Source organism: Opisthorchis viverrini, assembly GCF_000715545.1.
Source record: "Opisthorchis viverrini unplaced genomic scaffold opera_v5_22, whole genome shotgun sequence".
Classification (NCBI taxonomy): Eukaryota; Metazoa; Platyhelminthes; class Trematoda; order Opisthorchiida; family Opisthorchiidae; genus Opisthorchis; species Opisthorchis viverrini.
The window spans coordinates 130092-156785 of record NW_008751678.1 but is presented as its reverse complement, the minus strand read 5'-3'; the positions used below and the strand labels follow the sequence as shown (position 1 = coordinate 156785).

At 45.6% G+C, this 26694-nt stretch overlaps 1 protein-coding gene across 1 annotated transcript in view; it reads right to left on the bottom strand.

Annotated features, from left to right (window-relative positions):
* Positions 1–3788: 3788 nt before the first annotated feature.
* Positions 3789–26694, bottom strand: part of T265_01934 (hypothetical protein) — a gene marked incomplete at both ends in the record, with an annotated part of 33358 nt that continues 10452 nt past the window's right edge. Inside the window, 12 exons of the mRNA XM_009166072.1 lie at positions 3789–4206; positions 5961–6280; positions 6582–7068; positions 10034–10201; positions 11296–11657; positions 11771–12024; positions 14323–14539; positions 15184–15509; positions 16175–16546; positions 21467–21539; positions 24031–24336; positions 25239–25428. Of these exons, the coding sequence (XP_009164336.1) occupies positions 4090–4206; positions 5961–6280; positions 6582–7068; positions 10034–10201; positions 11296–11657; positions 11771–12024; positions 14323–14539; positions 15184–15509; positions 16175–16546; positions 21467–21539; positions 24031–24336; positions 25239–25428 (3192 nt within the window). The remainder of the gene's footprint in view (positions 4207–5960; positions 6281–6581; positions 7069–10033; positions 10202–11295; positions 11658–11770; positions 12025–14322; positions 14540–15183; positions 15510–16174; positions 16547–21466; positions 21540–24030; positions 24337–25238; positions 25429–26694) is intronic.

The window sequence follows — 26694 nt, the reverse complement described above, 5'->3', positions numbered from 1 at the left end:
CCCCCCCCCCCGTATCTGTATTAACGGGCCGTCACTTAAAATCGCACATGAGAAAACAGCTGTGACGGTACTCATGTTTGGCCTATCTGATATGAAAACCTAAATTATCTTCAAATACATGGGCACCGATGTCCAAATTTCACAGCGAGTATTACCTGACTGCAGCACGTAGCCTGTCGCGGTCTGTAAATGGTTACCGGTAACGGGTTAGAATTGCTAGGCCTCAGTTTAATACGGGTGGTCCAATGTATATGAGACGCATATTCAACAACCAAAAATATTTTCGGCAGGAGGTTTGTAAGGTTAGTCATGATACGAAACTGGCTACGTCACACGAAGCGTCACTCAATCTCTTGAAAATTCTTTCAATGAACCTGCAGCTTTCTACAAAGGCTTCCAAACCCCACATTTTGTTTTGTTCGATAAAGGGGAGCTCTTTCACGTGGCAAGCCCCTCGTTGTAGCTGTTTTCTGTGTATTGACTTTTATGGTGAAACATTCTTCCTCAGTTTCATCGCTTCCTGATCACTGCATGGATTACGCGTGTCGTTGCACAGAGAGTCCATACAGATACAGCAAAAACAGCATGACGCCAAAGAACCCAACAGGTGAGAGTCTAGCATCTATTTGAAACTGCTCCTTAATCATGCATTGATAACGCATGCTACCCAGATGGATGAAGTAACACAGGAACGGAACTTGGACTTCTTTGGTCCTATGAACTGGCGTCGGCCCATCCACACTGAGCTGAAAGGACGGCAGATCAGGCTCTGGTTTTCCTGCTCTAGATCACGAGTCGGCAACAATGATAGTAGTCTACGAAGAGTAAGTCCATCTGTTAGAATCAAAGACTATTGGGTAGATTTCGGTGCGCAGACACAGAATTTAAGCCACACTTTCAATGCTCTATATCAGATAACATTCGAACTCCGTAAAAGAACGGGGGGGGGGGGGGGTGAGCAATAGAGGCACAGGGTTATGGAAAGATCCGGGCAGTTATTCAAGGAAACGGTTCTATTATGTGACTGAATATTCTGTTGGCACCAGCTACCTTCTTCAGTGTGTTATGGGTTAGCGTTAAATCGAGATGCAGTAGTGGCAAGGTCCACCTCCCGAGTGGCGCTCTTGAGCAGTCAGCCGCCTGCGTAGTGGGCATCAGGTGAATCACCAGAGCAAAATGATTTTTTAGACATTTTTAGACATCTTTCGTTTGATGGACCAAGTGTGCAGCAGATTTATCGTCACTGGGTTATGGAAAGATCCGGGCAGTTATTCAAGGAAACGGTTCTATTATGTGATTGAATATTCTGTTGGCACCAGCTACCTTCTTCAGTGTGTTATGGGTTAGCGTTAAATCGAGATGCAGTAGTGGCAAGGTCCACCTCCCGAGTGGCGCTCTTGAGCAGTCAGCCGCCTGCGTAGTGGGCATCAGGTGAATCACCAGAGCAAAATGATTTTTTAGACATTTTTAGACATCTTTCGTTTGATGGACCAAGTGTGCAGCAGATTTATCGTCACTTGTATTCTGTCATCATCTTCAGGATTAGATGCCTTCAACCATAAGCTGAGACCATCAATGTAGACAGAACCCGCCTGAAGTACTACCGGAGGATCATTAGGATCTTGAAAACTCCGGTATTGAGGACAGGACCCGATCGAAAACTACTGAGTATCATTACAAGCACACGGTAGGTGCCATTCATCTCCCTTCGTATGGTGTGGCCTTCCAATAGCACAGCAATCAGTTATCCTTCCCGATGACACCAGCTCCCTGATGTTATAACGGGACAATTCTTGTGGAACCAATTTGAATACTTGGCTGGAATAAGTAAAAACGATATCTAAGAGTTTACCTGCATCATTCACACATACCCACTTCTCTCCGGCGACTCGCAGGCTGGCAACACAGGAACATGCTTTCCTAAAGCTTTATCGAACTCATCATGACATTTATTTCCTTACAATAAGGTGGAGGGGCCTACCCATCAATCTTCCCCATGCTCTTACAGACGACTGACGAGTGTTTACAGGGTCATGAAAGGCCCATAGGTAAATATCTGTAATCACTTTCCTAGGATGAACCAAATTACCTTGAAGATGGGTACCGTCATGAACTCGGCTGTCATCTTGTTGAAAAACAAGTGGATTTCATCCGGAAGTAGCGAAGGAATCGGATCCAATCCTATTATGGGTATTTAATACCGCGATCAATTAGGCCCTCGTGGCCGAACGTTTACGTGTTTAACTGCTAGACGAGGGGTCGCGGGTTCAAGACACTGGAGTTTTGTGAGATGCAAACTGCTAGTGATTCCAAACAAGAGTGCAACAGGTGTGCAGTAACCCTAGGTTTTCCAATATAGACTGGCTTCACTCATAGGGAACAGTTTCCATTAATGTTACATCGTAGTTACTGGAACTGCTGTCTAGAACATGGGGAAATACCGAAGGAAGGCAAAAAGATTGACTGTGGTACCATTCTTGCGAAGAACGGTATCCACTTCACGGGAGTACACTTGGGTACGCTGTTGCCAGCCTCAGCACTCCTGTTGATATAGAAAGGCGTCTTTATGGACTATTCTTGGATTGTTCTGCCCGAAAAAATGTTCGCCTCCCACATTTTTGGAATAGCCCCGGTCTAGAATCTGCCCCTAAGTTTTCATCTCCGGCTTACTATGGATTTCAGTTCACTCTCATCCAGGCTTGTTTGGAAGATGTCCCCTTTTTGGAAGGTATAACGGACGGTCCATGTGCCACTGAAATTCAGATATATTGTTTTGTCCGGCTCGTGGATTTCTGTTACTGCCTATGTTAGCGCACGGTCAACAATTTGCCAGGAAGCATTTGAGTAGGTGTTATGCAAATCTGGATAAGATTATGGGATTCAAGGGGGGAGTCAGATCTAACAGCACGCAGGTTAAGCTTCTCGGCTGCGAGCGGTAAGGCGGTATTGGTGTGGGGTTCTGTCAAACACGATGATTCCCAATAAGGATGAAACGGCTGTACAGTTATTCTAGGTTTTTCAGCATTGAATGGCTTCACTTACAGGATGAAATATCGATTGAAGACACAACCAAGTCTTCTCACATTACAGATAAACTGTTTATTCCTGGTACAATATGCTAAGTCGGTCCACACAAAAAAATTTCCAGGTTCTGTTTGACACAGAATGATATTTGTGTTTCCGTCTGTGACACCTGTGACCAACGTTACAACACAGAGTTCCTACAGGTTAGCTGTATTAGTGTAGGCTACCATCGCTAACACCAGACGATTTGTTTGCTTCTTGCATTAGCACCTCATCCCATTTGTCGTTCTTTAGGCATTCGCTTTCCATCCACTTGACCGTCCACCTACGGTGCTGTATTCACGCACTAATTTATCAGCTCCCGCCCCAATGCGCAGCTACCTACCCCACCTCCCCGAATCATAGGTGAACGAAACTGTGGCAGCTCCAACCACTGTACGACAAGTACGCGGTTATTACAGCTGACAATGATGATGATTATAAGACGGAGAAATCAAAGGTTTGCCATGAGATTATTACCTATGGGGACCCACCTTCAACGCTTGCAGAATATCGGAGCGACCGATCTATCTACAGGCAACTGATGAAAATTCAGTTAAGATCGAACTCAGGTGGTGATATTTTAAGATAAGCAACAGTTATTACCGTTGTTTCCAAGAAGGACCAAATCATAATTTACTGGGCCTCGCACGTTGTGAAAATGTCAGAATGTGCCTTATCCAAGGGGATGGAGTCTGCCCTACATGATCCTCGGATTCTGGGAAAAATAAATGATTCATTGGGCAAAAATGTCTTTCGGAGCAAACTGAAAACGAAATAGAGCGATAAATGGGTCGGGTGATTTGTACTCAATTGGCCATTTAAGAAAACGATAGTAAAATTTTGGGACCGGCCAGATTGAGGTAGGGTTGATGTACACACAAACACCAGGTTCCAGTTAGGTGTTTGCCAAGATTGGTAGAACGCCTGGTTGCGAAATGCCATGCAAGGGGGATCAATAAAACCATGGAATAAGTTAACTTCTTGGTTGGAGAATGTGGCTTCCGACAGGAAAACAGTAAGCGGTCAATGAAGACGAGCCATCTCTTCAACCACCTTGACCAAGTCCGCAGCAGTGCATTCACGGGTTTCCGGGTCGGAAGTACAAGCGGAACCGGCTACTCCAAACTCATCCATATTGACCTGAGGGAGAGAAGGAGTTGAGCTGAATTCTAAAGCTACATAAGCTGTGAAACATAAACAGATGGGAGCCAAGAAATGTACTTGTGAGCATGTCGGGTCTCTATGGAACAGTCAGTTTGCCAGTTGACCAAAGTTGCATTCACTTAGTATGTGCACTGACATCTGTCCGACTAATTTAGAAGATTGGTTGGTAAAATAAAGCCTGAATGAATGAATTGGACGCTCTTTAGGCCAAAACAGGGTTGTTCAAACCTTTCCGCACCTTACAACCCTTTCGGCCTATCGCAAGTTTATTCCCTTTTGAAGTTTCGCTGGCCAAAACAAACCATTCAGAACCACAGGAGATCTTCACTCTGTGCGTTCATACAACTATTCGATAGCATGTGTGAGCTGACTGCGCCTTCTTGTGCTTGCAGCCGCTGATAAAACGAATGTTGGGCACAAACATGTTCGTATGTTCGAGGAGCGGCTTCAATCATTACGGAACTGAGTAACTGGATATGTGGGCTGTGTACAAGACTCAAGCACATCGCTTCTACTGTTGTACCGCAATTGTCTAGCTTCTATGGTTCATTCGAACAGCTGATAATAAAACAGACATCCGCATACCGATTAGTTTGGATTGCTCAACACGAATTCGAATTAACCCCTTGCTTTTTTTGTTCTCCACTCGAATGTTAGTGCTAGGACCACCCCAAAAATAAGACGGGCTAACTTTATCCTAGTATTTTTCCTTTATAGGCTATACTTCACATGATGTAAGTGCTGGCTGGTATTGCAGAAGATCTGAAGAACAGAACATCCACGTTAGAGGTCTGCCCAAAAACAACCAATCACGTATTACTAAAGATAATATTCAGTTGTCTGGCTTATTAGTAAAACATTAACAAAGAATGGAGCTCATTCAGCACTCAAGCAATTCAAGCACAAATCCCTTCACCGGCAAATCCCAACTTGACTGAACTTGGCCCAGTCTTCTCGTACACTTTTCTGTCCTAGAAACGTATGCGTCAGAAGATGACATAATGATAAAATAAACCCGCCCACATTGTGTTGTTAGCAATGAGATCACTAGTTTTCAAGATTGAAAGTAGAACTGTTCAACAGGTCAACCAACACATTAGGCCATTGCGTCTGCAGCGCGACTACTGTCATCAGGACGAACATAATTTTTGTATCTGGGTAACAGAGGAAAATCAGTGAACTTATCAACCACTGTTTCCGTCAGAGGCATTTTCGTCATACCCATTGTTAGGACGGCCAGGTCCTAACGAACAATTCTACCCTTTGTAATATTTCACTGAGATTTCACTTTCTCTCTCATGTAGTCAACTGAGCCGCAGCGCTCTTTCTTCCATTGGTTCATCTGCAATATAGCCGATCTTCATCTGGTGTCCTTTGTTTTCTTCCTTGAGGTTTTCCCATTCAAGTAACTAGACTATCAACATGACAGAATAAATTGCATCAAGCTCCTAAATCACTCAACTAGCACAACACAACACAACACCCATGAATTGTGACACCATGAGAGCTAACAAGGAACATGTTTTACAACGTTTGGAAACTTTCCTCTGTTGTGGCGACCACATTGGTGGCAAAGGGGGGTTCCCCCAAAAAAAAGATTATCACAATGGTCCCCCTGAGTTGAATATGGTCGTACGGGACATCGTACAGGCTACCTGGACCTCGAAGGATCACAGTCGAATGGGGCTAAACACTTCAAGCTAACTTCGAAAATCCGGAATAAAACTAACCGGGATTCTCAAACCTTTAACCAATTTCGCTTTATCCTCGGAGCTCAAATCCAAAAGCGTCTCAATCAGATCACCATCAACGAAATTGTGAGCCATCCGAACAATACGTTCAGCCTTGAATGCTCGCCACATATCATGCGCGAATCCTCCGACTGGGTTCACCAATTTGGCTAACCGGGACTCGATCTCTTTGAGAAATGCGAATAGAACCGGAGACACTTGGATAATCAGACCGATGCTGCCACTGACAGTGCCATACAAATGACTGGGATGGCCAATGGCTTGCCAACGTTCTTCGTTGTTTTGCATCACCAAGTTACCTGAAAATAAAATAAAAAAATAAAGCAGACCATAGACCTCGAATATCCAAGTGGAGTGAGGAGCGAATAGAGTAATTCTCTGAAAAGGAAATAGGCGAAATCGTTCGGCGATAGCGTATCCCCGACATAGTTGATACCCTTTCATCTGGTTTCGCTTCGATCTGATCGCTGACTGATCAAAACTGGGTACGAAAAATCAGTCCCGATAAACGTAAACCACTAATAAGCTAGGTTAATCAAGACGAGAGCGTTGTTACTGACCGGAAACCGACGTGAACATGGAAGGAAAGTGAGCACTCACCCCGAACGAAAACGTTGATGAAATCGCCCGTATGGATATAAGCACAGTCGGCCAATCGCTGTACTTCGCCTGAAACATTTGCACCAGTGGAATCAGCATTCGAATTGCCTAATGGTGCTGTATTGGTACCACGAGGGGCACTTGTGCGTCGCTGTCTACTGGTACCAGAGGCGGTTCGGGTGGATGTTGCAGTCGGATCTCCAGTTCCATCGACAGACTGGGTAGTCGAAGAGGAGTCGACAGCATCGGATCTGCTTTGAGCCGAGCTATCCGTAGCCTTCGCTTTGAAACCGACCGAAGAAGGAAGGACGCACGAGGATTCCCCGGTGGATGGTGCTAGGAGGGCTCTAACTGTGGGTTCTTGAGTGTTCTCTGGGGAGTCACGCGAGACAACAAAGAGGCTATTTTCAACCTCTGCAGCCAGGAAATGTTCATCATCCAAGATTTCTATACACGTCGTCCAACGTGGATTACGATGACGCCCAATCTGGAAAGGGAAAATAACGGGTGGCGAATTCCAACACCATCTAGTATTGGCGCAAAACAACTAGTGGTGCGACCATGTACAATCCAAAGGAAATCCACTTTGTGTACACATTGCCGAACGGTTGCATACCAAGACGTTTAAAGGGGTTGATGTTTCAAAGCAATGCATGTAGGCTTCCTGGCAGAATCTAAGTAGCGTGTTTCGAATGATTTGCGCCCAATTTTCCCGACCGTTGCTGTAATTGCGCGAAAGTAATGCGCCAAAACATTGTCCCATTGAACGCAAGCCCAAGGCCCGGTGGTGAGTGTCATCCAAACTTTATGGACGGGTTTGTTTTAACCAACTGCTTCATGCCCTTCCTCTGAAAAACTGCTTCCACTGGAACAAACAGATTCGAATACTTCAGGTCGACAAGTGCTATTAAGGTAATTAGATGTACTGCTTTCGGTAAAAATCGCCCCAAGGAGGGATTTCAGTATTTCAGGGAGAACGAGAACCCCGGATTTATGGCTGGTTCAACCCGTCCGACAGCAGACCGAATAGGCACTTATTATAGTAAGATGGTTTTTTAATGTTCACTAACTTTCTGTCTGGTTTTGATGGTAGACGTGTGATAAAAGGTGCGTTGATACCGTGCAGATGTGGACTAAGCGCACATCTGTTGCCTAAGTCACTAGCGGATGACTTTATCTAAGACGTTGGTTGATCATCTGGCAGTACAGGACGTATGGAAATTTCGGTCATCTGACACACAAGCTTGTTTCTGTTTCACTGGAAAACAAGAGAAAGTTCAAGATGGATCAGTTGGGGATATCTCGAAAACGCCAGCGTTAAACATTCACAGGAAGTATCCATCTAATGGAATGACGCCTCAATTAGGGAAAGGACCACGAATGTCACTCTGGTTGTGAACTACTCGTTTGTCTATTTTGCTTTTCCTGTCGGACTCTGAGATTTCTAGTCAAAGTAGTTGGAGCGCGTCTTCGATGATGGACGTTCAGCTGATCGAAGTGAGGTATTTGGAACATTATGAACCAACAGCCTTGTCAGGCTATCTCCGTGATCCTTGGTAAGATGCTAGTTTTTCTTTGGAGATTCTTGAGGGAGACCGAAACACCTGTACGATAAGTAAACAGGGAGGTTTCACCTGCTCAAGTAAGTACACGAGCATGGGTATTAAAGAACACAAAATAAAACATAAAACAAGACAAATTCTTCGCTCATGTTGGCGCTCGGTTTCAATATCAAGGGATGGGGGTGACGGCTTGTCTTGCAGCTTAACCGGTCAGTGCCAGTTTGTTACCCTGACTTACAGTTCCCACGTCAGGTCTCAGTTCCCTATACTTTAACCTTTGTTGCGCTATCCGGCGAACCTGTTGCGCTTGACTTATCAACGTCAGTCCTATTCATATTGTCAGGACGCGCCCAGACATGGAAAAAGTACATGTGCAGATAGCGACGCATTTCCAGCGTCATTATCGTTACGACACGTTCGGAAAGCAGGTGCGTTGGCGGAGCTCACCAAACACGGCTTAGCAACATACGACCAGCGGAGTGGGCCCGAAAGTGTTCACGACCGGAATACCGCCATTGGCTGTGCAGAACGAACAAGTGAACGACCATATTTGGCCATTTAGTCATCCCATACATTTGCTCATAAGCTCCGTATGTTTTTTCCGATTTCTCTGTATTCTCCTTATCGCGTAGTCTGGCAGGATCGGTGCAGGCGTAACCAATAGACGGCCATCCACGATACAACACACTATGCGTTTCCACGGTAACTGGACCCAAGTTTACGGGATCGCCATGGAGCAAAAGTCCCGTTTCACTTAATCCCCGGCTTCTTTTACCAAAATGCTGTCAGTAAATCATAACTGGAAGAAACAAATCCATACTAACGGTTCCACTGTCCTCGAAGGGAAAACAAACGTTGTGCGCACTCGAAACAGTCTATAGAACTGTAAAATAGAGTTAGTGTGATGCTCATCATCAAGCACAAGCTGTGTACGGTTTCCAAAGTATTTCGTCACCCTTTTCTTGTAAACATTAAGAATTGAGTGACAGAAAACGGAACTTCGGATCTTGGTGTATCCTCACTATTACTGTGTTGCTCTTGTATTGGCGTGGAAGTAACTTTTTGTAGGTCATGTATTCAATCGACCAAGCAACCAACGTACGGCCTACATCCTAGGATGATCACTTGGGCTGCAGGCTTCTTGCACATCCAATCAGTTTGGATGAACATCAACGGGGTCGGTTTCATGGCTCACAGCATCCAGCCGGGGATACTTCAGACTTGTGGTTTTTTCTATCCCAGTTCTTGCGTTTTTTTTGCAGCATCCACATCCTATCTCCCAGTGATATGCTTTTCTACGCATTCTCAGTGACCAGATACAAACTACTAGTGCCTGTCTAACGTTGGCGACTAGGGTTTTAGCACCACTGCGATATCAACGAGTCCAACTCCGCCCGCACCTCCATCGGACATCTCAAGCTATATTCGCGTTATGCCTACTTCATCGTGCTGGATTTGACCTTTTGCGACAATCTCTCTTGATCACTTCGGTCACACTGATCACCGGGAGTGTGTCTAACAAGGCGTCTACATGCCCTTCACTCCCCGCAACTCCTTATTCTCTTCTGGTCTCAGATTCACCCCCTCCTAGAATACTGTTGTATCACGCATGTTGCAGATGTTCCACTTCAAGGTATTGCACAAAGGCTATGAATAGATAAAGCGCAAAGCCAAAGCAACGCTTGGGTAAAGGACAATTTATCGAAGCGCCCCTGAGTTTGGGATGAAAACTACGCCCTGTTACAAAGAAATGACTACAAAAATACCGATTGCGTTTCATCGCTACCTGCCAATACCTCTTACTTGTGGTTTATTGTACGCGTGGTCAGCAATCACGCGGGTAGGTTGTCATCTGACAAGATTAGCAGAATACAGCGTGAAGAGACTTACTGCTTCGAAATTGTTCACATTTGGTCGGTAGAGGAGCAAAGTCAAGGAGCGCATGAGGTCCCCAACCAATACAAAGTCACCCTTGCGGCGGAGGAATAGAGCAATAATATTCTCGTTGAAACTGCATGCCAAACGTAGAGAATCCTCTTTGATGTCAAAAAGTCTGACCTAAAACGCAAGAAAATCCTATCGTAAACTATGCACTTGTGAGAACTAAAAGAAGAGATGTCTAACTATCAATGGCTTCAAAGAGACGTTAGAATCAAAGAAAAGTTAATCAAAGTAAGACACAACAGAAGGAAGGTTAAGCGTATTCAGAAAAAAACAAGTACTTTATGCCAAATGTAGTATGCTGCGGTAAGCTTTGATATTTCCAAAGCCAGGATCCAACAACGTCATTTTTTCCAGTGGATGCTTCATAAAAGTTTATAAGGAATCCTGACTTTCTCACCGGAGACAAAAAAAAAGTAAGGCACTTCGTGTTTTATGTTGCACCATATTAATAGCAAAGATGGCCAAAAACGGTAAAAGAAGAGCCCTCTCTAACACCAGTGGGAACGAGGAATCAACGCTAAGGCATAATGTGGACCCGTATACGCATACAGTGGGCATGCATTGCTTTCATACAAAAAAGCAGGTTTCTCAAATGACGATTTCTCGAGGAGCACAGTTAATTTCATTTCGGACGTGTTACTCGTATTTATTCAGTAGTAAGATTTTAGGCTGCAATTGTTGATCGTATCCCCAGGGTGCATTGCACATTTGAAAGCTTCACCAGCGTACACTTCACGAATCCTGATTCGGATTCTTAAACCGAAAATGTCGGACATCAATCGGACAGGTGTGGATGTCAGACTGACTTCCAATTAGGAAGTCAGCCCCCTTACCCCTATAGCATGGCGAGATCAAATGACCTAGTGCCGAGTACGTAAAGCGATTAGTGCTGATAGCATCCAACAGGCAACCGAAAGTTAGTCAGCACTTTTTTAGCTTTCTAGTATGACCAACTTGACTTCTCGAGGTGAAATTCGAAGCTTCTCCACCACAACCAAAATATCCGCACTACCCGAAGAGAAAAGTGCACTAAATGATAACCGCTCCACTAGGATTGGTCAAAGGAAGTGTGAGACCACACTAGTTTGACAAAGTCAATTATCGCTATTTCACAGTAAAACACAATGAAGAGTGGGGAAACTATCTTCTATATCTGTCCTTCCAACCTCAAGGCCTAACGCAACAGTGGGAATTACCGAACAACCTACCGAACTGTTGATAGCAGCTAAAAGTCGGCCATTAAAATCGAGCAACCGGTAAACGGCTCCATTCACGTCGTGGACCAGAACTGTTTCCAATCTTGCCGTTTCCGGGTCCCAGTGGAACAGATGGATGCGACCTTTGGAAGGTTCGACTTCCTCCTCGACCAGAAAAGCAGTTCCCACGGCGTACAGCATGTTCTTTGATCCATCGGTGGGCTCAATTGAAGCAATACTGACGGCGACTTCAACTAAAGTTTGACTGAAGTAGAAGCTGTGTGCGAACATCAATTCCATCGTGGATTTGTTGAATATGAGCAGCGATGAAACCTCAACCTCTCGGAATTTGCGTTCAGTCGCGGACACGGAGGCTGCATTGGAAAAGAGCTTATTTAGGAGAATGCTTAATTCATAAGATGCATCAAAGCGACTCAGTAAATGCGAATCATTCCTCAAGTGAGGGGGCAACATAGGAAGTGCTTACAGGGTGCGGTCTTTGGGAGTCGGCTGGTGGACTTGGGAACCTTTTGTGACAAGGAGATGGAGGAGCGGACAGGTTTGAACCCAGAGCCTTCCTGGAAAACCTCTTGACGGTATGTGATAACACCAAGACTTCCAGTTTCGTCTTGCAACGCCAAACGTTTTGGCGTCTCCTCAAGAGGTACAGTTCGGACATGGAGCTTCTGTATTTCATCTACAGATCCAATAACTAGAGCTGTTGGTGTTACCAGCGCAATACTGTGTGAGGAAAAGTAGAAGGGAAACATTCACACAATTGAGTGATTTACAGATTGAGCTGGGTATCAACATCATAACCAATAAGCTACATACAGCCTAGATGATCTAAAAGCTAAGCACACAATGACCTTTCGAAGTACATAGTGTTCTATATATTTTTGATGAATTTATCCAGTAGTGAACGTAGACTATTATGAGATGGACCATAGTGGAAAATGCTTGTTGGCTATCGTGGATCGAAGTTGGTTAGGGTGGAGGGAAACGAGCAGCTGAACAAGCATTCAAATCAGAAACAGTGGCAGGCTGTGAGTATGTTGCTCCCATCTCCTCATGAAGCAATCTCAAACCCCGTCTGAAACCAATATAGTGTCAATCGATCGAAGAGGAAGCCATTAGGATCGCCACAAGTCAGAAAGGACAGCACTCCTATTTCTTACTGAAATGTTCACCTTGATACCGTCCACATAAGCGACTTTATTAGACTCAAGCATCAATTCAATGCCCGAACGAACTGGATCAATAAAGAAAAACATAAATCGCAAAGAGCCAAGTCAGAGAATCACGTTGACACAACCGCCAAAGGCATATAGCTGAACGATCGAATGAATATCGCTGGATATCAGCGTATCCTCGTGACAAAAGTGGCTAACGATAGCGAATTGCGAGGTAATTAATTAGAAAATCTTGCCTGGAAATGGTCTCACAGTGTCAAACCGGTAGCTAACCAAAAAATTCAGTTTTTGTAAAAGAGGATACGGATAGGTTTGAAGCCATTCGCAGATAAGCATATATATATAGCATAGCGTTCAGCTGTAGCACCCTTTCGGTGCCTAGCTGCCATGCCACCCGAAGGAAGCACGAGGGCTGGGATACTGCCAGGTTGCCCAAGCCTAGACAGAGGAAGTCGAGTGGCGGGGTTCCGATTCCAACCACGGACCTTCCGATCAGTAAATTCGCGCTCTAACCCCTGGGCTGTCTCGCCCCCTTCGCAGATAAGAGGTCTGAATGGAGAGGATGAGAGGCATTATTGATTAAACGTGAGCAGACAGAAAAGAACATACTTAGGAGACGGCATGTTAGCTTGGAAATGAAGACAAAAATCATCCTCAGAAAACGGGTTTCAAGCTTCAGACGAAAGGCCATCTTAGGTAGGCAGTTTTCTTTAAGACAATCCTGTGCCAACATGCATAACCCGGTTTTGAAGACAAGTCCACCTGTCTAGTTCTCGAGTATATGGGCGGGCTAGACCTGTTTCGGTAAATCTTAGAATATCCTCTAGTTAGCCTATATGCAAACACTGGTTCCATAAATATGAACATTCTAGTCGTCTGCAACAAACATCTGACAGTCATCATACTGCCGGCGCAGAGGACAGTACAACTTTACGTCCAAACCGATCGTATTGCGGCCATTCGTGGTACGGGGGAGGGGGGTAGGTGGATTCGTTGCTCTTCACTAGCTGCTTCCCTTTGACTTTAGGGCATGGCAGTACCTGGTGGAACAGAGTTCAAGTCATTATAGCCGGTGGAATCATTGCAGTACTCAATCCCGACCACCACAATGAGGTGACATTTCTCCGAGTGAAGCGAGTCCTGTATGTGACTGAGAGAAGCCTGTGGCCCCGCTCGTTTCAGTGAAAACACTGAAAGCAGTCAGCTAAACCTGGTGCCGAGGTTTGAAAATTGATTCTGGCATGCTGAGGCTATCGGCGTCTGCTGACAGGACGGTTAAGGTGATCATCCAAAGCCCCTGACTCAAAAGCTTGAATATAAGTCAGCGGTGTTTGGTGGGAAATACCAGTAAATTATATTTTTTAAAGAAGAATTCGCCACACACATTGTGAACCTCAACCTGGAGGACCAGATCACACCATTGGTCAAATCTATAACTATTGACCAACCTGATATGATAGATCCTCCCAGTAAAAATCAATAATAATCGTTCAGCTGTAACACCCCTTCGGAGCCTAGCTGCCATGCCGCACGAAGGAGGCACGAGGGCTGGGATACTGTCAGGTTGCCCAAGCCTAGACAGGGGGAGTCGAGATGCAGAGGCTGGGTTCGAACCACGGACCTTCCGGTCAGTAAATTCGTGCTCTAACCACTTGGTCGATCTCGCCCGTGTCCTCCAAGTGTCGCACGGACGCCCCCCAGTACAGCTCAATCGATCACGTAAACGCACAAAACCACGATAAGGTCATCTCTTCGTGACCAAAAAGCCTTAGCTACATTTTCGAGACCCCGACCTTACAGAAAAAAGTTGATTATTCGAGTTAACCTACGGAGAAAAGGGGCTTACCAGTCGCGGTAGAAAGCGCCATTCAACGGGGCCATGAAATTCACCTCCTTCATGTTCAAATTGGCAAAAATTAGCTTGTTTTTGATGGAGTAAATCACACAGGGATGGTTGGAGCACACAAACACATTGACCTTGCACTGAGAACGCCATTGCTTGAGGAACATTGAAGGACCGGTACCAGCATTGACCCGCTTTGCGTCACGCAGAACAATCCCATCTGTGGGAGGTTGAAAAACAAACCACTAATGGCCGACGTGGATACTATAAGAATTACGTAAGACTTGAAATTAACGCAAAACTTTACCCGCGGATTCATCAGTTAAGTCAGTCTTCCTCAGGGAGTACCAGACCTCACCAATAGTTGGCTCTATTTTCGCGCGCTGCTATGCTATCACATTGCTCGGGCGAAGACAGGGGTGGAAGAAACGTAAGACTCCGACGTCAATGGGAGCTCATATGTAAATCATTAGACTATGGTGGATAAGCCTCATAAAACCGTGCCACTAAATCGCCGTCTTATGACTACTCACTATTAGTCTACTGAAAAGCAGCTCTTTTATGTTATATACAGGATTAGTGGAAATTAGTTCCTACTGTAGGTCCCCTCCAAAGAGACACTCCTCTAGGGAGTCTATAACAGCGTTTCCCATCGGCTAGGATTAAGTGATGACCTCCAGAAAGGTCCGGATTCCTCTTTTCCTATGTTGATGTCTCTTGGAGGATTACTGGGAAAGGCAAATCTGGGCCAATCACATACAGTTCGCCCAAGTGATTCCAGAGAAACGGTTCATAGAAATTCACACGGCTAGCGGTCATGGATACAGGCAACCTTAGATGAGATAACAGATGCATAGAACTTACCAGCAGAAGGACAGACTGTATAAAAATAGAGAGTTCCGTCGCCCATAGCTGCAAACAAGTAAGCCATATCTTCCAGCTGAGCAAGCAGCACAGATCTTGGANGACGCAGTAGTTCCGGGAAACGCTCTTCGTGCACCAATTCCAAGTTGGGAAGCCGGAGCAATGCTAGTCCGTAGCCTAACCAAAGGCCAACAGCAACTAACTGGGGTACGGTGTAATCGACAGGCTCATCAATGGTCGACGTCTGACTAGCAGCATAGGCTGCACGCTTATGATCAAACGGTGTGAGGTCGATACAGGCGACTTCGTTGGACATTGTACGGTGGCTGTTGCAGCAGAGATGAAAACAAAAAAAGCAAAATCAAGTGAAGCTGGACCTAACACAACCGTGGGTAAATATGGTATCCGGATACAACCAAAGTTAGTCGAATGAAGTAACCCTGTGAAATTCTCAAAAGAGGTACGCCAAAAGCAGACTTTATACCGGATTTGAAAATTCGTACCGGAGGAACCGGCTTCTCACCGAGTTCCTAGCAAGTTACTGCTAGGAACCACCAACCCATCGCTACGCTCCACTATGCTCCCTAACAAATCACTGCTTATGTCAATTCGATTGGTGATGAAACGTTTGCAATCAAATTGCCCAGCTCAGTGAACAAACCAACAACCAGTTATTACTACCCTTCATGATGTGATACGAAGCTCCCGGCTAAACCTGCTGGTCGATATTCTGGCTACTCAGAGCGTCATTATGTGACCGATTCCTCACATAGTTATTTAACCAACGTATATATGGAAACTGTCAGGCAACGAGATGGAGCCCAGTACCAGCCTACAACCGGGACAATCAGAATCTGCAATATCAGCTTCCAGCCATAAACTACAGCATCACCATGGAGTTGTCGAAACATCCAAACCGTTAAATGACAAAAATGTACAAAAACCTGATCCAGCAGGATCGTACCTTGCTCGATCGCTAATCATCACTTACGCGGCTTGCTCAAACGATGGTTGGTTTGCCGGGCCAACGACACGAAGGACATAGAGTTCCGGTCCACTGGCAACCACAATCAGTGCGCCGTGCGAGCTCAAACATGAAATGCCACGACCACTGGGCGAACGCCATTCAGCCAGGCAACCTGATCCATTTAGATGGTGTATACCAATCAACCGGATCCCTGAAGTCGTAGCTTGCATGAGAAGGGAATGTTGGAACACGGAATATGATCGTGATGACGATTCCGGGTTATCTGAAGTGGATGCATCCATGGGTGACAATGTCGCACAGTAGACTGTCTGTTCATCAGTTTTGAATCCATCAAGATGTAATGCAGTTATATCATCATCGGTTAGTCGTAACAATCTGTCGAAGAAGATGACCAAGTAAAGAATTGAGGCGACATACAATTGGAGTTTCACTTGAGCATTATCGTAAACGGAACATTCATCAGGTTTTAGTCAGCCTGCGATGCAGGTTAAAGACAACAGCAATGAAGCAAATGCGATAAACTCAACAGGTCACCGTATGCATATGCAAAATGAAATCATTGGGCTAAGTTTCTTCTCCTGGCTGCGAACAACCGACATGGTGAATGGGCTATCCAGACATCAAATGCGCAAGCGCAAAAAAAAACAAACAGAAAATTTAATGAGCAACCAATAGGCAGTGGCCAGTATCTGCGATGAGGCGGCGTACAGTAATCCAACAACGAAAGGCACTACCATGGAGAGGCTAATGAGCGTTCGGTCAATCACACCTTAATGTAACTTATCCTCCCGTCGAAGTGCGAGTGCTTTCCAGATGTCAGAAATTATTTTTCACCGCCGTGTACTTTCTTTAGAAGAATAGCAGCATCGCGCTTCCGAATTGTGGCGAGGAAGTGGGACGAGTTAAGGAAGTTACATCACAGAAGACGACAAAGAAAGAGGAACACATGCGACGGGGGTGGAAACACAATAAAGTTGCTGGTAGCTCTAGTGATATTTGAAATATCGCCGAGGCACTATTCCGTATCGAATAGGGAAAGAAAACAGGTTTCTAAGCAGCAACAGTTGCGCCAAAACCATCGACCGCATCGGTGGAAAAGGTTAAAAAAAAAGCTTTGTTGGAGCTTGAAAAGTTTCCTGTCTTAACAAGCCGCTTCAATTATGCCCAACAAACTGGTTGTCATGAAGGTATCCGCCCCATGCAAGCTGCTGAAAATCTTAACACTAAGTCAACTTAATTTTTAGGCAATGGATAATTGTTGGATGCCTGATCCAAAATGCTTACAAGCAATGAATTGTCTCGTCACCAAACAAGACCACGATAGATAAGAAAATAGCTAGTCGCGGATACACAATCTAACAACCAGTTACATCTAGAAAACTCCGAACAACAAGTTCAAAGCATCTTTGACGCTTTATGGCCATGAATACCCCATGAATACTTCAGGAAAATCATAATAGGAATCGATTTCTCGTTTCGTTGTCAGGTTGAATGGGTTCACCTATTCATACGCGGCAATTCATGTGGAGCAGAACCCTCCTCATAGGTTACACGACCGGAAACCTTACTAGCTCCCTTGAGAATGAAACCTCCCACTTCGTGCGCACAGGCGTCAAAGTCCTGCTAAATTCATCAGACTAACCCAACTAAAACTGGTCACTGTCCAAATAGTTGTTTACAACACCGACAATAATGGGGTTTCTCAGGAAGGTCAGATTCCTGAAAGCAACTATCAGATTAAACTAAAACTGGTCACTGTCCAAATAGTTGTTTACAACACCGACAATAATGGGGTTTCTCAGGAAGGTCAGATTCCTGAAAGAAAGTTCAGAACGCCCGGAACCGACTGCTCCACCAAAAACTCAACTGGAAAGCCGGCAAGCAACCAGGCCAATCAATCATTCAATCAATTCAATTTGCGGCCACAGAAGCACGACCGAATGTGATCAGCGTTCAGGCTTTTCACAGAGGCACAATAGATGTTGATGGGTGATCACTAACGCCTATCAGACAGCCTGGATCAATGTCAGAAAGTCCCCTTTAAATAGCGTGGGGCCGTTGTAACTTTTGCACTCGCACTCACTCGCTTGTTCGGAATACAGCTGTTGTGTTCCCTTCTGTGAGTCTTTTCTCTCCGACACTAGGCACTGGAGCGGGTCAGCAGCAGATACCACAGATTGACGAATCAGCAGATATAACAGATTGGCGACGCCCGAACCCACAGAATCATGACAATAACTGCTGAAGCGTTGAAAGAAATCCTGCTGCAACAACAAAACCAGTTTGAAGCGGCACAATTACGTTTGGTGGAAACATTGACGCAGCAACTTAAAATCCAAACACCAAATTCCGCTCCAGATACAAATTCAGTCAACTCGACTGCCAACAGCATCACTGAATTAGGTTATGACCCCGATGCCGGCCTAACCTTCGATTCGTGGTTCAGACGTTACGAAGATGTTTTCCAAGTCGAACTGAAGCACAAAGATGATGCCTGGAGAGTACGCTTATTGCTCAGAAAGCTTGGCACAACGGAACACACACGATATTCCAACTTTATCCTGCCTAAGAACACGCGAGATCTCAGTTTTGACAAAACCGTGCAGCAACTTTCAATGATTTTCGGTGAGCATTCGTCCTTGTTTAATATTCACTACCAATGTATGAAACTGGTGAAAACGGAATCTGAGGATTACATCACTTATGCCGGTAGAGTCAACCTTGAATGCGAACAATTCAAGTTATCTACCATGACAGAAGACCAGTTCAAGTGCCTTATTTTCATATGTGGTCTTCAGTCGAATTCAGACAGTGATATCAGGGGGAGACTATTGAGCAAGATTGAACAAACTCCCGAGATAACGCTGCAGTCTATTACTCATGAGTGCCAGCGCCATGTTGGAGAAGCCCTTATGCAACCCTGCTTTCAACATCGCCAAGACGACATCGAAGCAACCTCCTGTGGTGACACAGTCGAATGGAGCAATGCCTCCTTCAGCATGCTGGCAATGCGGCGAATGGCATTTTGTGCGATTGTGTCCATACAAAAAGCACAAATGTTCAGTGTGCAATCGACGTGGGCACAAGGAAAGCCAGTGCCGGACGCGGAAAGCTAGCCAAAGACGCAGTCAACCCCGGAGGTCACGAAGCAAACGGAGCCAATCAGAACCGGAAGTCCGTGCTGTGGTGTTGGAGACCATGAACCAACTACCCGTGACTTTTGACGCGGTGCGAGATGCCACCAAAAATGACAGCATATTACAAAAGGCAATGGAGTACCACCAATCAAGCTGGCCAACAACCAGTCCACCAGGGGAACTCCGGAAACTTTTTCAGCGACGGAGTTCATTATCTGTTGTCAATGGCTGTCTTCTCTTTGGTGACCGAATTGTCATTCCCACCGAACTTCGTCAACGGATCCTAGCACAGTTCCACAGTGGACATCCAGGGATAAGCCGAATGAAGACTCTTGCTCGCAGCTATGTCTACTGGCCCGATATGGATGAGCACATTGAGCAGTTATGTCGGAGTTGTTTCCGTTGCGCAGCTGCCCAGAAGTTACCCAACCGACAGTCACCTCAGCCTTGGCCACAGCCAGAAAAACCATGGTCGCGCATCCATGTGGATTTTGCCGGACCAATTAACGGACAAAGCTTCCTCATCGTTGTCGATGCATTCAGTAAGTGGCCTGAAGTCTTTATTATGTCGGAGACAACAACGATGGCAACCATCACTAAACTGCGACATTTGTTTTCAATATTTGGTATCCCGGAAACTATTGTGTCCGACAATGGTACTCAGTTTACATCCCATCAGTTTAGCGAATTCGTTCGAAGACACGGCATCACACATGTTACTTCTCCACCATTCCATCCCCAATCCAACGGTCAAGCTGAACGGTTCGTTGACACCTTTAAACGTGCGTTGACAAAAGCAGAAGGGGAGGGGACCACGACAGAAGTGCTGGATACGTTCCTGCTGAACTATAGAGCAACCCCTAATCCACAGTCTCCGGACGGTCGCTCTCCAGCAGAGGTTATGATGAACAGACGGTTGAGGCTTACCCATGACGCTATCCTACCAACACGTACTTGTTTTCAATCACCGACAGGAGGAAAACCAACATTCCGGCCTGGCAACCGTGTGCTTGTCAGGGACTATCGCCCCGGGTACCGAAGATGGACTGTTGGAGTCGTCCTCAAAAGAATCGGTCAGGTGATTTACAGCGTCCAGGTGGGATCATTGATATGGAAACGACATGTCAATCAATTACGTCGACTGAGTGCCAGATCCCACGGGCGGAAGAACAGTTACTAGACCTCAACTTACTGCTTGAATCCTTTAATCTCCCAAGACCAGGACCTATAGCCACTGCCTCGTATGTACCGCTCAATACAGATCCATTGCTGCAACCAAGACGCCGTACTGATCGCATCAGAAAAGGGGTGGAACTCCTACAACTTGATCCGCGTCGAAAACCTTACGTTGAACAGTCAAAAGGGGGAGGTATCAGGAAGGTCAGATTCCTGAAAGCAACTTCAGAACGCCCGGAACCGACTGCTCCACCAAAAACTCAACTGGAAAGCCGGCAAGCAACCAGGCCAATCAATCATTCAATCAATTCAATTTGCGGCCACAGAAGCACGACCGAATGTGATCAACGTTCAGGCTTTTCACAGAGGCACAATAGATGTTGATGGGTGATCACTAACGCCTATCAGACAGCCTGGATCAATGTCAGAAAGTCCCCTTTAAATAGCGTGGGGCCGTTGTAACTTTTGCTCTCTCACTCACTCGCTTGTTCGGAATACAGCTGTTGTGTTCGCTTCTGTGAGTCTTTTCTCTCCGACACTAGGCACTGGAGCGGGTCAGCAGCAGACACCACAGATCGACGAATCAGCAGATATAACAGGGTTTGATACCTGTCTGGACTGAACGTTAATGAGTGCAAATCTTCAAAAGGATTTCCAACTCCATTAGACATTATTTGGCTCGGCTACTCTCCAAGATAGATCCCATGAGCGGGCTCACTCACGTCGACTTAGAGGCCAGATTAAGAGCCGAAGGTTCCAGGTGTTTTGCCAAACTAATCACTTTTCTGAAATAGGTAATCGGGAAGTTGTCAAGAATACCTAACCTGTTACGGAGCCAATACGACCATCATTCATATAGGAAATTCGAGGGGAAGGGTGTACGAAAAGTGAAGCCAGGCGTTAGCAAAAAGCTACCACGCAATTAAACAAACTGCAGTCTAAAGGATTCGGAGGGATCCCATACAGCCTAAGAAAGACTCACTGAGTTTGGCCAACCATTGAAACTACAATGGAATCATCGTAGCGGTCGGATTCAAGGGGGAAACACCATGCCCCTGGAAGAGAAAAGTAGGCACACTGTTGCATAGTGTGACGTGTAACGTAAAAAGAACAACAACAACAACAATGCAGTCGCCACCGGTCAAAACTCCAAATCCAGGCACATTTATCGGCCATTGCGTCGATCCAATAAACACCAATCCGTGAAATTGACAGGAAGTTTCCGACCTGAACAAAAGTTGTACTATGTAGTTCGAATTGAAATCCAATTTAAAGGGACGCAAGCCACTTATTCGTTCGCTGAACTAAGTGTACACTAAACCTCGTGATGCACCGTAAGGTGCGTTGAAAAGTGATCCTCCGATTATCTACCTAACAAATGCCAGAAGCCACTGTAATACCCTTAGAAAGGTTGGAATGTAACTTTGGAATCGACAATAGACCCTATTGAGGAGATACGATTGCTCCTTCACGAGGAATGAGATTTGACTGTTGTGGTCAAATAGAGACACAAAAATAGGTTTATCTGAATGCAGCTGCAGCTATCTGACTGAGCACCCCTTGATGGTGGAAATGGTCACCGTTTTCTGAAGAGTACGAATGCTAACGATGTGGCTGGAAAAATAATTATTCTCCTCACCTTAGCTCAGGATATAATAAGTGATAATCGTTCAGCTGTAGCATCCTTTCGGTGCCTAGCTACCAAGCCACCAGAAGGAAGCACGAGGGCTACCAGGTTGTCCAAGCCTAGACAGGGGAAGTCGAGAGACAGAGGTCGGGTTCGAACCACGGACCTTCCGGTCAGTAAGTTCGCGCTTGATCCATCTGCCCCCCCCCCCCCCCTCAAGACGCTGCGTCTCAAGTTAGTGGTGTGAAACCGGTGAAATAAAAACCTTCGGTCTTGTTCTACAACGTGCGACAAGGTGTACGGTGGGACGAATGGGGGGCGCGCATTGAAAATAGGTCAAGTACTATGGTCGTGCAACTATAATGATCGACCTTGGTTCGCTGGTATCTAGCAGAATAAAAGGTAGCTGAAGACGGTTTGCGAGGAAACAAATTAAAAGTATTACAAGGGTGTTTCTAAGGCGAATTGCTGAACGCCCTGCAACTTCACAGTTGTGATGCAACTCAAAGAAAGCATGAGGCAGATACGACTACATTACCCATACCCATAAAGCGGCACTAGGAAAGTCACAGGTGGGTTCGGATCATGAACCCCTCCGCCAGGAGCTCAAAGCTGTACTCCGAGCTATTCCGATGCTACGACTGAGCGATCTCGCCGTCCCCTTACCAATATTCCGAATGACAAAATGTTCTCACATCGTAAAAACCGCGAACTGAGTCAGCTACGCATAGTACCATCATTTTCCGTTAACTGTACGCAAAAGCGTTCAGTGAGTAGATGGTAATTGAAAATCAGAGGGGCGTCCCCTTGAGGAGCAATGAGAGATGGTACGGAAAGCTCTACTTGATGGGAGAAATTCGGAAAACGAAGCCGAGCACTTAAAAAACCGTACACTTAAAAGTCGAGAGCCTCATACGTGTCGCCCTTTGCTGTTGGGCCGACCGACCTCTTTGTGGTTGACTGGCGTATTAGTTGGCATTTACCACGACTCACGAAGGGACTTGGTCACAAGTGGTGAATACGATCGCTTGTTCACGAAGGGATTTGGTCACAAGTGGTGAATACGATCGCTTGCAAATTAAGACCCGACTGAGTCCTAACTGAATCCCTCGCTTATAATGTTCGCAGTTTGGTTAGAGTTTTGCGTAGTGTCGCGTAGCTATTAGAAATGCACTGGACATCCGTTTCACCTTCACTATCGGGTGTACCGAGGATCCAAATATACAGCACCAGACCATGACAGAAACGAATCCACCAAAAGACTTTGAATAGGCTGCCAGTCCCGCCTCGTTGTTGAATGATGAAGACGTAAAAAAAACTCTCAAAGTTCCACATTCATAAGTTGTACATATGCAAGTAGGAAACTTGTATCCAGCATTGTGGTCTGTCCCGCAGAGAATAACGGATGTTCCATTGGATAGACCATGCAAGGATCCGGTTAACAGCGCTACGGGCCTGTCTCCAAATTACGCACTGCCAGGCCAATAGCCTAAAAATAGCCAACAGCCCGCGAGAGGTATGAGAATGATTTAATGGAGGTGAGTTCATGAATGGAAGGCTAGGTTCCGGGTGGGGGGAACCACGGGCAGCTTACACAAGCGGCCAGAAGCACTAATCCGCAGGTCTCGGTATCGCGTCCAATCGAAGCTATCGTCCCTTCCCACTTCTTGCGCCAATAATGCAATGAACCCGACACCTATATGGCGCAATTACTGGACCTAACTTTCGTGCTCTGAGCTACCGCCTTCCATGTATAGCTTTCCCCTCCAAAACCTGTCGCAATCTTGGTCAATGCATTCTAACTAAAGATGATAGTGATGATCATGACAATAGCGGAAAGAGTGCTCGGATGAGAGTTGTCCTGGNCTATGGCATAATCCCTCAGCCTCTGCCTCAGCAGATATAAAGAAGCAACATACCTTTGATAAGGTCTTGATCGATGGTTGCGTGTTCATGGATTCCGATCCCGTTGCGAATGATCCGTAGGGTTCCTTCCTTATACGCACCCGAACATGTGATCAGCTGGTTTTGTCCCTTGCTCTCCAGTAGCACCATATCCACTATGGGCCCAATGTTGGTGTAGTTCTCCAATACCGTAATGTAACTGTTACGCTCCGGATCCGGATCCGGGTTAAGCCGAATCAGCTGAGAGTCACCCAGAGTGCAGCCAATAAACACCACCCCATTATCAACGTATGCTATCGATTCGGGAGTTGCTGTCTCACCTGTGAAGCAACGTGAAAGAAGTGGAACACGGGATAAAATAACCAGATGGAGGTAAAATTGTAAAAGCAAACACACGACGTAAACCGACTTTACAATTCCCCCGTGTAATCACAAGGTTCAACACAAAAAACCTCATTCCATTGTACGGTTCGGAATTCTAGAGTTGAGACCGTCCGCCGCAACATACTACAGAGTTGACACTAATAAGCAGACAGGATAAAAATGGAAGAGAGTACTTCAGTGAGTGGGACGATAGTTTTTGATCCATTATGAATGGATGAACGACGAAGAACCCGTAAGGAAGAAACACTGTTGTCTATCCTGAATTTCGCGCACTCATGATACGTGAGTCTGAAAAGCCACAACGAGGATTGTGTAGAGAAACAATCCGAGAAGCGGTATAACTGTTTTAAAATCAATCAACTAATAGGGAACAGAACTGCTCTGCCCCTTTCGGGGCCTAACTGTCATGTCACCAGAAGGAAACACGAGGGCTATGATACTGCCAGGTTGTCCGAGCCTGGACAAGGGAAGTCGAAAGGCAGAGGGCGGGTTCAAACTACGGTCCTTCCGGTCAGTAAATTCGCGCCCTAACCACTGAGCCATCTCGCCCCAGTCATTTGTGGAACTCCAACCTATTTCTGTTTTCAACATCCCCAACATCCCCACAGCAATCTTGACTCACACACTGAATGCCCCAACGGAAAAATTGTTACCTAACTGTAACCTTCACCAGCTTCATAGCTGCTCAATGGTACCAAATTTTCTTGAGTAACAAACCGATGGTGGGGATGTCTACTCTGAGAGAACATGTTGCTGTCCCTAGTATATCTCTAATACATAGTAGTAATGAAACTGTTGCCTGTAAATACCAACGAAAAAAAAAGTATTCTCAACTCACCCAGAAGTTCGATCCGAATAGACCCAATTCTGGCGCTCGGAACAGCAGCACTACTGGTGGATCCCAAAAGACCATTGCCTGAGGGAGTATGGTCTTCTGCCAGTAAATGGACCATGTACAAACGACCAGCCATATCACCAAGAAGGTATCTTTGTGCATCAACGGCTGCATAGCAGAGAACCTGGCTGGCCTATGGATCGAAGAAAAACATGTTTGCCTTTTCCAATCAAGTGTGTGCGGTTAGACTGACGTGGGGTTTCATGACTGACGCAACAGTTATATTAAATAATATGAGGAAGACCCGTATTATTGGAGTCAGGAAGAGGTGAACAACCAACCTTTGTGTCAGCTCACGTAAAAGGTCACTACTTGTGATTTAACTCGTAATCCGCTCGTATCAAATCAGAACAAACTGCTGGAGTCACACAAGATAATATAGAATAACTATAGACATGACAGAAAAGGGCTACAGGTTTCTGATGCAGTTGAGTGAGATTAACCCGAAAAATCTAACGAATCACAGGAATATGCCATGTGGAAGCACTGAAAAGTATTTTTTTAACTTAAGTTGAACATAGCAGCTGGACATGGTTCTGGTAAGTTGCTGATCAAGATTAAGGCTGTCAGGCTTTTAAGTCAAAAAAGACCAACATCTTTGGTTGCTGGAAGCAGTGCCGCTTATTCCAAAATCTGTCCGAGTGAAAATGATACCAATGCATCCTTCTTCAGGGCGCAACACAGCTTAGGTTTCACGGATCTGCCTCTCCCTTTATTTAGCCAACACTCGAAGGATAAGACCGGAGAGTACCTTAGGTGCGACAGGCTGATACTACAGTGGTTTTTACACAGCGTTCGAGTACCCTTTTTGAAAATGAGGATGACTGTCGGTGTGCCCCATTCTGGAGGCACTGTCTTCACCCTACATCAGATCAATGAGCTTTGTCAGATGGGTCACCAGGGACTCTCTTATTTCTCTGAAGACCGTCCAGCCCTGGTACCTCACGTTTCAGTACGTATATTTCGTATTTTACTTTTTCCGACGGGTGATTAAGGTCAACATTCCATTCCTTCATGTAAACTGTCCCCCGGGACTGTTACAGGAGACCAGCCAAACTGTTCTTCGTTCAAGTTGGCATTTTCGTGAGTGAGGTAATGAACCGCCTTTTCACCCATCGTTTCACCAACTGTTGCTTTCTCAAAGCCAGCTGGTCGTCACAAATGGTATAGGGCGCAGCTTTTTCCGGTAAAAGCCTTCTCCATCTCCAGAGTTATCGAAGTCCACCAAATCTCTCGGTCATTCCTTGGGTTCTTTACTATTTGGTGTTGAGGGTTTTGCGTGCGATGTCGTACGTGTTCATCATCATCATCATCAATGACAGCAACATCAGTGTTGGCACTGATGCTTCACTGCCGTACAACCATAAAGTTCGTTTAGTTATATATATATATATATATA